The following is an 18,420-nucleotide window of genomic DNA, read 5'->3' as shown; positions in this document are numbered from 1 at the left end:
GTTAGGATAAAGTCTACGGCCTCCAGTCGGCCTCTCATCCAGATAACAAGGCAGAGACAGCCTCGCAGATCAAGAGCCATTATCAGGGACTCTTCCTGGCCGGTGGAGCATTAAAGCCCCACACAGGCTCAGCACTCTCTCAACCCGGTCAGGACCACAGCCATAGACCAGCAGGAGGGAGATGAACCTTAACATCAGAGCTAGTGATGAACATTCTCCAAATGACTACTGAACAAAGGGAACGACTCATAAAAGTATTATGCACATTCAATTTAAATAGCAGATCTCATCTACAGTAACTGGCTTTAGGTTTTATGGATCAGGCGGTACAGTCCGTCCTTGGGTCTCTGTCTGAGGTCAATCCGTGGTTAAACTGCACACTGTAGTGGATGTGGGTTGACATCTAGTGATCTGTTCCTAGAACAAAATTCTTGCAGAATTTTTTAGGTTTAAGGATTCCATCGTTATTTTAAATGAGAACCAGGCGGTGAACCGACGCAAAGAGTACGAGTGGCAGACAACAGCTCCGGGCTAAAACGTCTCCTCCATGTGGAAGCTCCACAGAACGACAGGAATCCCATAAGTATCTATTGGCCACGGCAAGATTACTCCATCTGTAAAACTCCACAGCTACCTTTTTTATGCAATATGATTTAGCGCAGATCTTTTGTACCATACAAGCAGCATGTGACCTTACCCATGATTAACCCTCTGTTCCCCACAGCATGAGCCGGACACATATACATACACACACATGCACAAAGGTGGTGCGGGTGGGGTGTAAGGGTATTAAAAGATTAAAGGCTCCTGTTTTACTACAGTATATATATATTTATGTTGCGTAGTGAGACACGAGATACAATGGCACTGTGAAGTCAGTGTCCTGTTACTGTTTCTCATCATCGTTTTTAATTTGTTATACTGAGACTCAGGTTCTGGAGGGCAGGGAACATTTGTCATGCAGTCTTTTGCCTTAAAAGCCATCTGTGGAGAGGCTAATTCATTTCCTCTCTCTGCCGACCGCTCCTCTATAAACCCCCACCAAATAAGTCATTAGAAATAAAGTCATCATAAAACCACTTGAGCAAGATGAACACGGCGGCCTCTCAGCCTGGGCACAAAACAACACTTAAACATCATGGGAGCCCTGCACTTACAGAAATTGCCCGGCGCCAGAGAGAAAGAGAGAGAAAGAGAGAGATGCTGTGGTGGTATTATGAAGGCTTATGCCTTTAAAAAGTATGTTGACCGCCTTTGATTTTTGCGCTCTTGGATCTTCCCATACCATATTTCGCCATTCACCCAATGAGGCTGACATACATTCACCTACATCACCACATGTATCGTTATATTGTATACAACATGCAATGTATACATGTATCCATACGGGCCTCTCGGCTCGAATTGGATAGTCTTCTGAGAACAGAAGTTTTAATAAATCAAGTGGCGCCGAGGTTTAAAGCAGCTCTTGGGTCTCTTCTTCATTCTTATTGCAGATAAACAACACATCCTGCCTGGGTCCGAGTTGCAAAATGCTTCAACTCATCTTTTGGCACCTTAATAAAGGAGAGTCACTACCGACAGGCCCATTTCTCTTGCTGAATTAATGATGATACATGTTAAAAGACTCCTGTATGATTCAGCTGTTGGCATCACGTGTGTCAAACTGTACAGGACAGATCATTTGCCATAATATCTTTGTTTATTCAGCAGCGTTTTATCAAAATGGCACTGGAGTTCGTAGTTCAAAGGAAAATATAAACCCTGACTGTATTAAATCCATACATTTGGTCTCTACGTTAAAACTCATTTAGGGTACTCCAAAATTCTTGTGATCCAAAAGGTCACGTTTTCCTCCCTAACTTCTAAAAATTTCCAAACAAATAGGAGCTTATCAGTTATCCTGAATTAAAACATGACCATCCATCTCCTAGATAGAAGAGAACTCTTCATCCAGAGACTCGCAGGCCTCCGGGGAGAGGAGAAAAGTTCAGAGAAAAGAGAAAGAGAAAAGGAGATGTACTCCCTCGTTCTCAAATGATGGGCCGCCTTGTTTACAAGTTGGACAAGTTGGCTATGACACCGTGCCAGAACGCAGCGCGCTGGTTTATCTGTGAAACATTTTTCAAACAGCTCCCTGAACTTTTATTTGAACATAAACATGTTTAGGAGGAGAGCCTCTGGTAATTGAACTGGGAACAGAGTTGACATCCTCAGGCCTCATCTCATCACAAAAAGTGAATGAATCCAACAGGACATCTTTGAGTAACCATTTACTGACATTCTTTGTATATTTATTATTAGAAGTACAGTTGTAAATTATTTCTCCAGACATCTAAATGTGGTGTTGACGTAACGTCAGCTTTCTGAATCTGTAGTGACTACTGTAGGCTTATATAATGCGACAGATCGTTATAGTACATACAGTGGATGAATTTAATAAATGCTCTTAGTTGCAAATCAGCTAGCATGTGCTTAAGGTTGCTGCATGGGTTAGACTAAAAAGAGGTCTGTGTTGTGATCAAATTTTATTACATTCTTAAAGGGCCAGTGATGTTTTCTGACTTCTTTAGAACTTTAAATCTACTCAGCTGCTCTTAAATTCCCGAAAAAAACAAGGAAATAAAACAAAATTGCATTTGAGCACAAAGACTTAATTCCATGTTTACCACATGTGCCATTAATAAAGGCATACACAGTGTCTCTATTATGCTTTTAGTAAATAAATAAACTTTTTAAATTGCCTATAAAGTTCACTTACACACATAATTTACTTTCTATATAAAAATACTTTGTGGTAAACATATATAAAATGTTGCAAGCACGCTCTGGTCGCGCAAAAAACATGGTATTAAGTCTTAATTCCATTGGTGGAGCTACGTTATGAGTGACATTACACAAGGAATCAATTGCATGGTGAAAGCTCATTTATTTATTTTTGTTCAATAAAAATGATTTTAAGATTCATTGTACTGTATATGTTCCCCTGTTTAAACACTTATTTATGAGACTATCTATTGTTATTTTAGGAGTTTAACAGCACATTCCTTCGCTTTGGTGCATGACAACACTAAAATAATCAGAGTCTGGAGCTTGTCTTTAAAGTTCCACATCCTGAGCTTTCTCAAACGTTCATGAACAAAAAATATATCTTTCCCACTTTTGGCTTTGAACCCCCTCTCTTGGATTAAACACTGAAGAAGGATTCAGATATAAACAGAGAAAGCATTTAGGCTTGGTACATTAAAGTGGACTAAAAAATAAGTGATGTTCTTCAAACCAAAACATTTTTTAAACAAACACATTTTCAAAATCATAAGTGCAACCATTTCAAACAATCCAAATAATAATGGCTAAATATATCATCTAAAAACGTTTGTGATCTTGCTATTGTACACTTATATGGAGATGAGCTGGAGGTTGCTCTTTAGTCCAATGTTTCTTAAACTTGGGGCACGAGATGGTGCTAGTGTGCCCAATTTTTGACATTTTATAAAATACAATAATTCTTCATAAATTCTGAGTAATTAAACTTCAGAAAAATAAGGCTACTGACCAACAGCACTGCGTTGAATCATTTAATATTTTTTGTTTAATACAAATTCTAAGTTTGAGATTATGAATGTTTATGAATTCATTAATTTTCTTTTTGGGGGAGAGAAGGTATGCACCTTAAACAGGGGTGGAGGGGGGGGGTTGCACACCGAAAAGTTTAAAAACCACTGCTTTAGTCTTTCACATCTGAATATTTTCAACAACGAATGTAATTAAGAATAAAAATAAAATAAAAAATAACAATAATTATTTAACTTTGCATTGGTCTTTATTAATCATCACATCGCTCCTTCAGATTTAGTGCTTGTACTTAAAAGTAAAAATTTTAAAGAACCTGTTTGTATGTTTGTTTGTTTATAAAGAAAGCTACAGTGTATCCAAATGTACAAAAAACTACAATAACAAATAGTAACATAAAATAAAATAACAATGTTAATGTTCATTTTATTTTAGACAGAACAGTCAGGGTATAGAAAAGGCCTAACTGAAATGCTTATAAATGTTTGTAAAAGTTTACAAAGTGAGTTATTTGAGATTTGAATGTATTGCTACTATTTTCACCATAAGATAAGTAAAGCAAATATAGGCACGATCAAAATATTTTAATAGCACAGATGGTGTGATCAGACAGGTGTCTGGTATCTCCGGCTATGAACACGCGGTGTCAGGATGGTTCATGCAAAAACTGTCAATGTGGGTTGCTCACAATTCCCACAGCTACTCCTCTTCAGTCCCAGCGGTTATCTATATTTGTATCCTCTCCCTCCTTCATTTTGACACATTATGACTTCACTCCATGATTCGCTCACACTCCTAAAAGTGTTGCTTTTAAGACAGTCACGAAAAATGCTCTCTGTACAGTCCTGAGAAAGAATGTGTAGCATGCCAAAAAACACTTTCTCGGGTATTGCTTCACTGCACTGATATATGTGTTCCCATTAGTAATATTTTAACATGCACGTGACCCTCTATATCCTAAGAATATATGTCTCTGAACACCGGAACGGATTAATTCCTGTCACCATATCTTTGGGGAGACGTCGACATAAATACACACACTTCCTCACCACAAAAGATTTTAACACGTTGGATAAAGTTATGGCCGCAGCTTTAAATCACCAGAGTTAAATTTGAGTTTGTTTAAATGCACAGGACAGATTCATAAATGTTTTATCTTGTTCATCTTCACAAATTAAAATACTCCCTTTACAGGAATAATAATTATTCACCTCTCCTCATTTAATGAGCCAATGGCATCCACTGGTACAAACTTTTAAAGACATGATCTACTTTGTGCTATATTCATGGCCAAAATTTTCCCCAGTTTCATCTGTCAAATTTTTTTTCCTCTTTCTTTCTTTAGATTATCTCTGCCAAATTAGCTCTAAGGCTCGTGCCATTTGTTACTTCTGAAATGTACTGAAATGTTTCATCCACAGAGATCTCAACCCTGTCTGACTTTGAAACATTGTTTTATCTCATAAGGGTGTTTAAGGTCATCCACAGAACACATGGTGTAGTTTTAGCAACCTGGATGGTTGTTTCTAACAGTTTTGCCAATTATAAAGGATGTAATAAGAGAAATGTTTACTTTTGGCCTAGCTATACAAAATTTATCAGGGAAACACTACAACTGCCTTGTGTACACAAACAAAAGAAGAATACAGAACTAAAAATCATGGACATCAACTTCTTTGGTTTAAGTCCCTGGCCAAATATAGGAAAGATCGTTATTCCTCTTTAAACGGAAAGGACATCTTAGTCCACATTAAATATCGCATTGAAAAATGACTTGGCAGGGATTCAACTCTAAGTGTTAATGTTGGCACTTCTAGTGTGTACACTTCCAGTAAATTGTTTTAGTGTTTATTGGATGGGATATGGGCTTAGGGATTGATGGATGGTGAATCGGACATCTATTCTGTCCTATATTTCCATATTCAGTCATATTGACTGGGAAGTGGCTAAACTCACACAAAAGCATTTCATTGAAAAGTTTAACGAGAGCTAAAGCCATCAATGTCAAAACTCAACCGTGCCTATTTGTCCGCCCTATATAAATAATTAGTCATTTCTTAGTAACTAATGTGTAAACTGAAAACTTATCATGTATACATAATGTCACGACTGGGATGCAGGAGTGAGGAAGTTAGGACGCATGTGCAACGTTCAGATGAATAAATAACATTTATTAACCAACAGAAACAAAACACGAGGAGTAAAACAACGGGCAGGTAAGTAACACAGGAACACTCAAACAGAGAACAACAGGAACAGACGTGGAACAGCGACAATGATCCGGCAATGAGTGTGACACAAACACTGGTATAAATACACAAAGAGTAATGACACACAGGTGGAATGAATGATGTGATAATTAACAAGTGTCCAGGTGATGACAATATAGAACAGACACAAAACATGACACGGATCACCGTGACATAACCCCTCCCTCTACGAGTGGCTACCAGACACTCACATAAACACAAAACAAAAACAAAGTCTGGTAGCGAGAGTCCAAGGGAGGGGTGGAGGGCTTGGGGACCCTGGCGAAGCCGGCAGCCGCCGGGATGAGACCAACAGGAACGGTTGGCCGGACTGCGCCAGGAGAACCGGAGCGATCGCTCTGAGAACCGAGGCAGACGAATTACCCCCCTCCTGGGAATCGCCGACGATCAGCTGCCCCCGGAAGTCATCTCCCATCCCCTCGCGGAAACGGAGACCCTCTCTCGGTAGCCACCCCGGGGAAATGATCGGGCGTGGTCCGTTCCGGATCCCCCTGCGAGCAGGATGGTGGTCCTCCGAGGGACCGTCGACGACGACTCAACCGTTGGGGGACCGCCTGGGCCGATCCTCCTCCTGCATGCTCGCAGGAGCGAGCGATCGCTCACGGTGGTCCCCAAGAGACATCGGGGCTGATGGGGAATGAACCCTGATGTCACTACTCCCCTTGACGAAACTCCTGGGGGAGCCGCCCTCCGTGAACCTGCTGCGTCCAGTTTGGCCGGATCATTCTGTCACGACTGGTAACAGGAGTGAGGACGCAATTGCTGGGTTCACCATGAAATAAATAACATTTATTAACAGAACGGAAATAAAACAACAGGCGGGTAAACACAGGAACATCCAACAGAAGGAACAGACACGAACGTAATGACAATGACAATGATAATGATCCGGCCACAGGTGAGAAACAGACAGCAGTATAAATACACAACACTTAACAGGGAACAGGTGTGATGAATCAGTCCGTGAATTGTCCAGGTGACGTAATCGGAGAGACAAACAAAACATGACACGGATCACCGTGACATGACCCCTCCCTCTACGAGTGGCTACCAGACACTCACATGAACAAAACAAACACAAAAGTCTGGTAGCAAGAGTCCAAGGGAGGGGTGGAGGGCTTGAGGACCCTGGCGCTGCCGGCAGCCGCCGGGACGAAACCAACAGGACGGTGGGCCGGACTGCGCCAGGAGAACCGGAGCGATCGCTCCGAGAACCGAGGCAGACGAATTACCACCCTCCTGGGAATCGCCGACGATCCGATGCCCCCCGGAAGTCATCTCCCGTCCCCTCGCGGAAATGGGGACCCTCACTTCGGTAGCCACCCCGGGGAAAAGATCGGGCGTGGTCCGTTCCGGATCCCCCTACGAGCGGGACGGTGGTCCTCCGAGGGACCGTCGACGACGACGACTCAACCGTTGGGGGACCGCCTGGGCCGATCCTCCTCCCGCAGACCCGCAGGAGCGAGCGATCGCTCACGGTGGTCCCCAAGACACATCGGGGCTGGTGGAGAATGAACCCCGATGTCACTACTCCCCCTCGACGAAACTCCTGGGGGAGCCGCCCTCCGTGAACCCGCTGCGTCCAGTCTGGCCGGATCATTCTGTCACGACTGGGATGCAGGAGTGAGGAAGTTAGGACGCATGTGCAACGTTCAGATGAATAAATAACATTTATTAACCAACAGAAACAAAACACGAGGAGTAAAACAACGGGCAGGTAAGTAACACAGGAACACTCAAACAGAGAACAACAGGAACAGACGTGGAACAGCGACAATGATCCGGCAATGAGTGTGACACAAACACTGGTATAAATACACAAAGAGTAATGACACACAGGTGGAATGAATGATGTGATAATTAACAAGTGTCCAGGTGATGACAATATAGAACAGACACAAAACATGACACGGATCACCGTGACACATAATTGTTCCATAACCTACACTTTAAACATGCCTGGGTTATTTTTTACCCATAATGGGCAAATATTGGACAGAACACATGCTGGGTTAAAAATAACCCAATGTTGGGTTGTTGTTATGCAACCATGGATTATAATAACCCAACAGTTGGGTAAAATAGCCCAGCATTAGGTCAGTTTTAACCCAGCGGTGTGTTCCGTCCAATATTTACCAATTGTGGGTCAAAAATAACCCAGCTATTTTTAGAGTGTTTAAGGAATAATTGAATTATTGAATTACCACCAAGGTTGTTTTGTGCAGTGTTGGGGGTAACACATTACAAGTAATGTGCATTACGTAATAATATTACTTTTTTGAAGTAACGAGTAAAGTAACGCATTACTTTATAAATGTACTCATTAATATTTGAGTTACCTTTATAAAAAAGTAATGTGAGTTACTTTTTTGTTTAATTAATTTCGAATCACGCACGCTTGAGCGTGAACAGTTTGAGTCAGAAACCAAGATGACAGGCCAGAGCTTGACATTTTTGCGATGGAAATATGCAATTTCTGATAACTTCTCAGTCATAAAAAACACCTGCAAGGCCTGAAAGAGATCAAGCCTCAGCCAAGTAAGAAGAAATAACTCAAAAATAACTTAAAAGTAACGTAAGTATTACTTTCCATGAAAAGTAACTCAATTAGTTACATTTTGAAAGATATTGTAATTCATTACTTTTAAAAGTAACTTTCCCAAGCACGTCACAAAATGGAGTTTCGTTACACTGCGGTTGTGCATTCTTTTCGAATAATTCAATGGCTCGTCATCAATTAATTAGTCAATTATTCTGCTTATACCAAGACATTGCTCTGTTGGTTATTTTAAGACATTTGACAGGTTACATGGGTGTTTATCAAAAAATAATGTATACCCGTGAAACATTTGTCAACCAATGAAAATAAACCATTCATGGTATCAATTAAAATGATTTTAACATCTCAGTTTATAATATAAATTACATATAATTCATTAACACCTATTATTCATCTACTGTATCAAACCAACACAAGTTTGTAGAAGAGCTGACGTTATGGTTTTAACAGTCCTCCTAACACAACATCTCTCAAATGACTTCAAAATTCATCACTCTTCAGGTTATTATCAGCGAGCCATCGTCCAGCGAGACACTATGAACCCAGACTCTTGGTTCCCACTGTGGAAGAGCTCAAATTTATTACTTGTTATCCTTTCTCCAAATCTCCCTAACACCATTACATAACATGCCCAAGGTAATGTACACACTAATGGGGAGAGTGGTGTAAATCCATCAGTGTGCCATAAATTAACGTTAGGCACATTTGTGTGTGTGGATTACATTGTTGGGGGGGATAATGGCCGCCAAGAGAGCTTCAGCATGATATACGTCGGTTTTGACGCAAGCGGCGCTACTATAAATCGGCCTAGACCACAAACGTAATGCCCAAACAGTCCTGCAAACATGTCTCTGGGATTTGACTCATATCTAGATATTTATCTTCTTGGAATTCCACCTCAGCTCTCTTTGTCTCTCTTTCCAACGCATACACACGCATCTCGTCTGGTGAATAAAGACCATGGCGTGTTAACCTAGACACACTTCATTATTGGTGGAGGCATGGATAGACTAAGGTGAAATACTGCCGAGTCAGGAATAGCTATCGATCTTAGCCGCTTTGACAGTTTATCCTCACAGCATTAATAATGGACAGGGTGTTTGGTGTGCCTGGGGTCTGTCCACTAAAGTGTTTGATTTGATGACCCAGAGAAGTTTGCGTCACAAAGTAGCCTATACTTGGACCGAATTCAAATACAGGCATATATCTACTGCTGAGATAAATTAATACCGGTAATAAATTGCTTATGTCTGGCATTAAATGCATTAAAATGAGCTGTAAATGTGTGCAATAACATTAATTCCTGTTTATGATTATTTCCCTATAAGAACCGCATTCTTATAGGGAAATAATAATAAACAGGAATTAATGCTATTGCACACGTTTACAGCTCATTTTAATGCATTTAACGCCAGACATAAGCAATTTATTACACTCTGACAGAACACATAATAGAAAAAACTGAAATAAAACTGAAACGTGCTTTTTACACTTTTAAAATTAAAACAATAACAATAACTTATAATAAGCAATAACACCCTTCACAGAAGGATTAGTTTTGACTCTAACACCAGGTCTAGGAGCCAAAGCACTGCAAACTATGCGCGCACCTGTTAAGAGAACAGCAAATGGCAAAAATGAAGTTTTGTTTGGCATAATACAGCAATTGCAAACAAGATGGACTAAAGTGGATAAAGGTCATGCTTTTGCATGGCAATCCTCATCCATCATCTGCCCAAAAGAGGGAGCTGGTCTATTGGCAAACGCACACAATGGTTAAATTGAAAATTACAACATTCCAGCTCCACGAACAAAGTGTCAGATTCAGAAAAGTTTAAAACAGCTGTATTAGATAAAGTGATTCATTGCCTCACGATTTGTTTTAAATGTTTTGATAATAATCAGACATGCAACAGTCCATAATCTTCTAGGGAATACACCAGCTGTAGTAACACAAAAAAATGAGTTGATCATCAGACGGTTCCTCTCACCCGTGTGGTGTGATTGGATAACTGGAGCTTTCAAACATGTGTGTCTCAGAGTGCAAGAGGATGTGAGGTAGGAGGTATGATTAATTGATGGACACAGTGAAGCAGAGCTTGTTAAAAAAGACAATATTATCGGAGATTCAACAAGGAGGTTCCCTGGTGTGCAACTTGACAAAAGAAGAACTTAAAAAAAGCTGTGACTGAAATTAAGGAAGAGGCCATTTACAGTACATTGCGGTATCTGATAGGCCTAAGATGCGTATGGTGTTCACATGTGGCTCTGATTACAGGCCAGATTCCCTTTTTATTGGATTTGGGATGTATTGCATAAACTGGTTAGTAGTATTGTGTTAGGGCCATAGAACGTGAATTGTAAATCTTATTTGTTTCTGAACATACTCTGGGATATGAGGAAAAGGGCAGTCAGTAAACGCAGGGGTTTAAATTGTTTTAGAAAAACCACATTAGCGCACCACAGCAGAAACACTGGACAGCAGATAGATGATGATTAGGAAAGTGTTGTCCTCATTAATGTAATGATTTTTGCTCTCATTTTATTTGGGTAGAGATTGATTGGTGATAAGACAGGAAATCGCTGCATGCCTGGCAAACATGAACTTGAGCTTGGTGTGTGAATGGATGAGCTGTACGAATGTCTTATCGCACTGGCTACGATGCAGTTCCCACATGTGTCAGTTATGCGTCTCATATTACTGTCTGTGGGGCTTCAACATTGAACTCAACGGTACGAAACAGACAGCAGCCTGATCACAAGACACAGGAAGATTAACTCTCCATACAGATCGGCCTTTTTTCTCACACGTTTCTGCTTTACGTAATCGGAGAGTAACTCAAGAGGCCAAGAAACAATGAAAGCGTTGACCCTGTTTTTTTGTGTATGTGTGTGCGATGAAAGGAAGCGAGTGTTGATGAAGAAGAGGTGAGGAGACTTTGAACTATCAAAAACAGCGCAAGGAGAAAGAAGGGGATGGAAACAGAAGTGGGTGGTGATTGAAAGATGAAGAAGAGGGGGAATAAAAAGCAAAGTCTGCGGTCTTGGGAAGGTCTGCAAAAACACAAGGAGAGGAATGAAGATAAGTTAAAGACAAGTGGAGATAGTGATTATGATTAGACCGAAGGGTACTTACCATTAGAAACCAGTACAACCTGCCTATCCGCAAAAAAATGCGTCCGACTACCGACTAATCAAGCTGGAATCATTGGTAGGGTGTGGGAATTTCAGGAGCTCCAGAGTGCATCATTCAGGCAAGCTCTGAAAGTGAGGATGAGATATTATGTGTTAGGGGGTGAACAGGTGTTACAGGACATGGGCTTCTGAGTGATGATTGGTTTAGATAAGAATTATGGATGGATTTTGATAGGGGGTAAAGAATGACAGGGAAGAGAGAGGAGTTCCGAAGGATGAATGTTTGAAAATAGGACTTTTCATGAGCTATACGGTCACTAAAGTGGTGCTGATGTTAAAGTATCCAGGGATGGATCGATTGATGGATGCAACTGTGATTTTAGTGACTTGGAAATATCAGAATTAATATGTTTGGGGAACAGCACTGTTATCTGGTGCTATAGTAACCCATATGCAAATGATCACTTAACATTTGCCATATGTCTAAATATGAGCTTGTTTTGACACACCAAATATTCCTAAATGAGAATACAGCTATATTGATATAAAATGATGCTGTGACCATCGTGACATAGCTGAATGAAATAGATTGTGCTTGCTTACAAATAATAAAAAAACGAAAGCTTAGAAAATTTGCATTTCTTGAATTTTTCGTAAACTGCAACCCTAAATTATTACCGTTTTGTAAATAAGCGAACGCTGAATGGAGAACTGATCATTTCTCAATGTTTTCAAATTGTATTTATTTATTTACTGATATTTTATATGAAAAAATCCATCATTTAATTTAGATTCCAAAGTAAAGAAACGATTGTTTAAATGTTTTTATTGTGAATTGAGCAACAGATTATTTGGCCTACATACCTTATTAAAGATATTTATGTCGTATTTCTGTCATTATGTCGTTTTATAAGTCATGTTTTTATAACAAATAAAAATACTTTTTGTATGATCAAATTTATGTAAATAATGTATATAAACACTCGAAATTGATAAATTCTGCTATATTTATATCATACCAGAACTAAATAAATATCGTCCAGTTGTAAATTAAAACCAACATTTTAAAACTATTTTAGAAAAGGAAAGAAAGAAAGAAAGAAAGATAGGTATTTCTCGGCATCTTTGGAATAGCCTGTTTATAATAAATTTGATTCATGAGAGCAGATGAACTGTATTAAAATCTCGTAAATGTCCCTTAAATCTGGCCCTTTGCCTGCTCCATGTGAGTAGACGAATCAGATGAGCTTAATACTGATATAAATTAAGATGTGTCGCTTGTTACGGCTTACCTGCCTGCGTGTTACTGGAGGAGTTAGGTGGGAAAAATATAACGGTTTTTAAGAGACAGTCAGTTATCTCAGCTAAAATGACAAAGAGTACAAACGCCTGGCAGAGCATTTAGGTAACATGATTTGGGTGGATTTTCCGCCGGTGTGACTGAGCGGCTTTATTTTAAGTCACTGGATTGAGGAAATGTTGAAAATAGCACAAGGCTCTCTTAATGAGACCTCCAGAGGAAAGACGGAGCCCACCGCTCACTGAAGTAACTGGGGGATGGGACGTTGAGTTTCAGCCCTGTTCATTACCAGGTATGTCAATTTATTAAAATGTTCATTTTAACAGACTTAAAATTCTGACGTTTTTAAAATGAACAGGAAAACAAGTTATGTTTAATTAATGTTGAAATAAACCATTACATCAACGAACATTGAAAACTGAAAAGGAAACTAGAAAACAGAGACGTTACTACAATATATAGATTTTAAAATGTAGATATGATGTAGACCTGTATGAAAGAAGATCATATTGTATAATATAATATAAAAATATAATAATAATAATAATAGTCCTTTAGGTCTATTTTTAACATGGAGCAAATGAAATATTTTTAAGACTAGGAATTTTATCTTCGTGACGTGATTATAGATTATTTGTTGCGTCATACAGTTTACTGATCTAATAACGGTGATATAAAATCACATGCAGACCTTTATTATTTTCGGGAGGTTTTTTATACATTTACTTCAGACGCGCAACTGGGAACATTTCTTCATAAATTCTGGTCATAGTTTTAAGTTTGATTCATACCACGATTATCAAGCACTCCCGTGCTCAGAATTTTGGTTCTGCATAACTTTATTTATTTTTACAAAATTCAGTTTGAAAGGAGATCAGAAGAAGGAGGAGGGGTCTGTACCAGGAGTCTGACCAAGTGACCTACAGGCTGATTATATGTCATTAACTGGAGACTCGGCCTATTTAAATTACTCGAGAACTTCCATTCAGACAGATGAATTACGCCTGAACCCCACACACAACACTTAAACACGAATAAATCATGAACCTTCCTTTGTGAAATTTGTGAAATTTTACACACACACAGACCCCCCCCCCCCCCACACACACACACACACGCACGCACGCACGCACGCACGCACACACACACACACACACACGAACACACACTCAAACACACATTTATTTCTCTTCTGATTCTGCCTCTACCTTTGCTTCTGCCTCTCTTTGCTTTGCTTTCTCTCTTTCTTTCTTTCTCTTTCGCTCTCTCGCTCTCTTTCTCTCTCTCTCTCTCTCTCTCTCTCTCTCTCTCTCTCTCTCTCTCTCTCTCTCTCACACACACACACACACACACACACACACACTTAAGAAAAGATATATATTTACACGTTGTATAACATATCTGTTATATTTGGCACCTGGAGGAATGCACTGTGAATTGTCAAAATAAAACGACTCATGTCAACTCACAATCAACACTGATACTTAAACAGTGTAAAAGGCATTACACCAGCACTGCTTAAAATGACAATGTCTGTTGGATCCGGTCCAGATTTCCTACATTTCAGGTTTCATGAATTTCCATATCAATTGAAGATTTACAGATCTGCAAAGCATAAGTCTTGGATATTAAAGCTTACGACATATATATTACAGTCAACATCATAAGGCCTATATGCATTGTGATGTCTACATATAAATAGCACAAATATTCAACTGCGCCCTCATTTGGTCATACATTGTTGATATTGGTTTATTAAATGCAATACAATATAATGCATTGCTAAGTTGGTGATGGCTTGGTTGGTGATCTGTTCAGAGTTTTAAATTGCATCCGAAGCTGTTAAAATTTTATGCAACACCTATATACAAATTGTTTCCTAAAGTTGTGCTTGTGCGTGAGCGTATGCGTTTCTATCTGTTCATAGTAGCCTGTTAGTACAGTCTGTTTTTTTTATTTAGAAAGACAAAGGTTGCGAATCATACTGTTAACATATAAAAAATGGTTCGATTAATATGAACGTGCATTTATATAGACTGCGTTTTATATATCATGTTCCGAGTAAAGATCAATAAAATGTGGGGATTATTCGCATTTCTAACATATTTGATTTATAATTTATTTACAATAAATACCAGGTGCACATCTATGTTTGTAAAGTCTTGCCGAATAAGGATAATTAACTTAAATAAAGTAAAAAACATTTTAAATATACAAAGTTATTTTTCTACACAGTTAAACTTATTATTATGATGTATGTACAATTTATTTTATATACCATAATAACAACAAAGGTACATATAGCCTATACAGCGACTATGATAATGTTTTAGCTATATGGTACACGAAATGTTAACGATAAAAGAAAATCTTTATTTTTCTTTGATTTTTTAAAACCATTGATAACAACATACTAAACTACTTCTAATCTTATCCAAGTTTGTAGTTTTAATCCGTTCAATGTCTTTTCTGGTTGGTAGGCTATCTTTACAAAAATGTTTACACAACCGTCTGAACACAAAACCCTATTTTATATCACTACCCAATTTATAGTTGGAACTTAAATGCAACAAATATTACCGGCATATTGTTATGACATACTAACTTTCAATATAAAAATAACTATGAAAATAAATGTAACGGTAGTTTTATGACGCAGATAAATTTAATGTAAAACAATAAATATTAAGCTAGTCTGGAACATCAGCATATGTCTTGGTTTACATTTATTTCATATTGATTTTATACATATTGTGTACATTTGTGTGTAGAGGTTCGTGCAATATGGATTCGTAAACACAGTAAGGAAGGAGTTTATGTCCCTCCTCCTCTACAACGTTATTGGCTGAGAAACGTTTTGACGACATATATGAACCCAAGCAGCTCTAAAGATGTAGCTGACATGGAGATCAAACGCTGGAATTCGCCTGCTTCAACAGACTGAGAGTGCGAATTGCGTGCACAACATCGACTGGGATTGAAAAAATTTCCATCCAGCGCCGATCTTCATTGATTCAACTGGGCTGCAAATGTACAAAAGGCTCTGAATTCATCTGAAAAGTTTATCACGATTAGTTATGGAACTTTCTCATGATGGATATTTTCAATGGAGAATAGCCTATAAATGTAAGTGAATGATTTTAGTATTATCTAGCGTGTTGTTCAAGCTGAAGACTGTTTTGAACATTCGTTAATGCACTGCTGTAATTTTCCCAATAGCTTTTTTATGTACAAACAAATAGGGTTGCGTTTATAAATACTACTACATAAGTACCTTTTATGGGGAGCCAGCCAGTGCCTAAATCTCCAAGTGAAATCAAACGCAACACGAGAGCAAACGAGTACTTCGTCTGTGATTCGTCGTAAGGTAGATCAGTTTGTCGCCATGAGTTTAGTTGGAGGGTTTCCCCACCACCCAGTGATGCATCATGACGGCTATTCCTTCGCTGCTGCAGCTGCTGCCAGCCGCTGTCATGAAGAAACTCCTTACTTCCATGGGTGGCTTATCAGCCATCCAGAGATGTCTCCTCCGGACTACACAATGGCACCCTCGTACAGCCCCGAATACTCAAACGGAGCCCCCGGGCTCGATCACTCGCACTACGGAGGAGTACCGGGGGCTGGGGCCGTCGGAATGGGACCCCGCCCGGTGAAACGTCGTCCCACGGCAAACCGAAAGGAGAGGCGCAGGACTCAGAGCATCAACAGCGCCTTCGCAGAACTTAGGGAATGCATTCCCAACGTGCCCGCAGATACGAAGTTATCCAAGATCAAAACTCTTCGCTTGGCCACCAGTTATATTGCTTACCTTATGGACATTCTGGACAAAGACGAACAGAACGGGGAAGCAGAGGCCTTCAAAGCCGAATTCAAAAAGACAGACGCCAAAGAAGACAGGCGAAAGAAGGACATGGTAAGAAGTGCATTTGAACGTCGTAAAGTGCATATAGTAATGTATTAATTATAAATAAATTAACAAGTTCGAGAAAGCATGTGAACAGGCATGTCCACGTTAGTTATAAACATAATTTCTTTCTTTAGAAAGTATGGACTTACCCTGTGCTATTTTTTTTGCTAAGATCTTAAAACTTTCATCTACTTCATGCTATCCTAATTTAGACCAATATAATGATGAAATATTAATAATATCCTATAGATATACAAATAACCCGCAACTTTTGTCATGTTTTTCTTTGCAGAATGACGTTTTGAAAAACTCAGGGAGCAGCAATGACAAGAAAACCAAAGGGAGAACTGGTTGGCCGCAGCATGTTTGGGCTTTGGAACTGAAACAATGAGACTAATGCAAAAGACATCAAATGAGACCCTCTGAACTCATTTTCAGTTGTTCTCTCACTTTATTTAATGGAATATTTATGTGCAATTTCCCGCTACGGACAGTGGATATTTGAGGAAAAACCATTCCATTTTAGAAGGAGGATACTCTCTTGGTAAGAGACTGTGTGTTGCTGTCTGATAATCTTTATGTTTGTTTTCTTGTCCCATTGTGAATCAAATTTAGATATCTGCCACTAAGGAGAACGTGAAGTTGTCTTTCTGTCTATCACTTTCAGTATCTCTCTGTCTTTCACCTTCTTGAATTATAAGGAGGATTAGTCGATGTTATAATATAGTAAATGTTTTATCTGAAAATGTCATGAAGTGTTATAATGTCATTTTGTGGTCGTATTGATTGCTGGTGTCTAAACTGTTGAGTCCACTCAGTGCACTTCCGTCCAGAGACACAAAACAAAAAAATATTGGAGATGTAAGCAATGTAATTAATTCAATAAACCACTGTGTTTGTAACGATCCTAGACCCTTTTGTTGCGTTGAGATGATTTTAATTAATTTATAGGTGTATTGAAAAAAATACATTTACAATTATTCAGAGTCTAAGTGTTGTTCAATATAGACGAACATAAACTACAGTATGTGAAATAAATGTTATTTGGGCGTACAGAAAACCATTGAACATATTTTCAAAAGCACGACACTCACGTGACAGTCAAATCAAGCAGCACTCACGATACATAACCTTGCAGCTCGAGCAGCAGTAGAATGGTTTCCTCACGCAGTCCAGTCTACTACCTGCTTTTAAGATATACAGAAATATAAACGTAGTCTATAGCTCTGAATGTAAATGTTTATATTTCATGAAACTATTAGAGCCTAATGTATGCATGCAACACTAGGATTTCCATCGAACAAGCATAACAAAAAAATCTTATTCTATCAGTAGCTATTTGCCTAGCGTAGGGAGTAGGCTAATGTTTTTATTAAGAGACCTACCAGTCAATGTGGTTGCTGCAGATAACTACAGTAAAGTTTATTTTTTATGTTACTGCAATTAAATAAAAAAACGGAAAACAAGTTTTAATTTTAAAGTAAGGTTTTTATTTCATTTAACCATTTTAAAAAGTTGAGATTTAATAAATCTATAAAATGTGGCCTATTTTTAACATTTGAAATAATTTTTTAACATTTAACATTATTTGCGTCAATGGCAATAACACTTTAGGGAATATAACAGTGTAGGCCTACATTAACTAATTCTTAAACAAAAACAGTGGTATTTGACT

At 38.8% G+C, this 18,420-nt stretch overlaps 1 protein-coding gene across 1 annotated transcript; it reads left to right on the top strand.

The window, feature by feature from the left end:
• The first annotated feature begins 15,752 nt into the window (after positions 1-15,752).
• On the top strand, positions 15,753-17,638 carry hand2 (heart and neural crest derivatives expressed 2). Its single transcript, XM_065295879.2, has 2 exons — positions 15,753-16,751; positions 17,038-17,638. The coding sequence occupies exons 1-2, from the start codon at positions 16,224-16,226 to the stop codon at positions 17,134-17,136; spliced, it is 627 nt and encodes a 208-aa protein (XP_065151951.1). The 5' UTR covers positions 15,753-16,223; the 3' UTR covers positions 17,137-17,638.
• The last annotated feature ends 782 nt before the right edge of the window (positions 17,639-18,420 follow it).

The sequence above is a fragment of the Paramisgurnus dabryanus genome, chromosome 4 (genome assembly GCF_030506205.2).
Source record: "Paramisgurnus dabryanus chromosome 4, PD_genome_1.1, whole genome shotgun sequence".
Taxonomy (NCBI): Eukaryota; Metazoa; Chordata; class Actinopteri; order Cypriniformes; family Cobitidae; genus Paramisgurnus; species Paramisgurnus dabryanus.
The sequence above is the reverse complement of the archived record's forward strand: the minus strand, read 5'-3'. Positions and strand labels throughout refer to the sequence as shown.

Bases quoted from the DNA above. Each gene is read 5' to 3' on its own strand.
- hand2 (XM_065295879.2), top strand. From the start codon at position 16,224: ATGAGTTTAGTTGGAGGGTTTCCCCACCACCCAGTGATGCATCATGAC. The intron at 16,752-17,037 runs GTAAGAAGTGCA...TTTTCTTTGCAG, and splicing joins ACAGGCGAAAGAAGGACATG to AATGACGTTTTGAAAAACTC.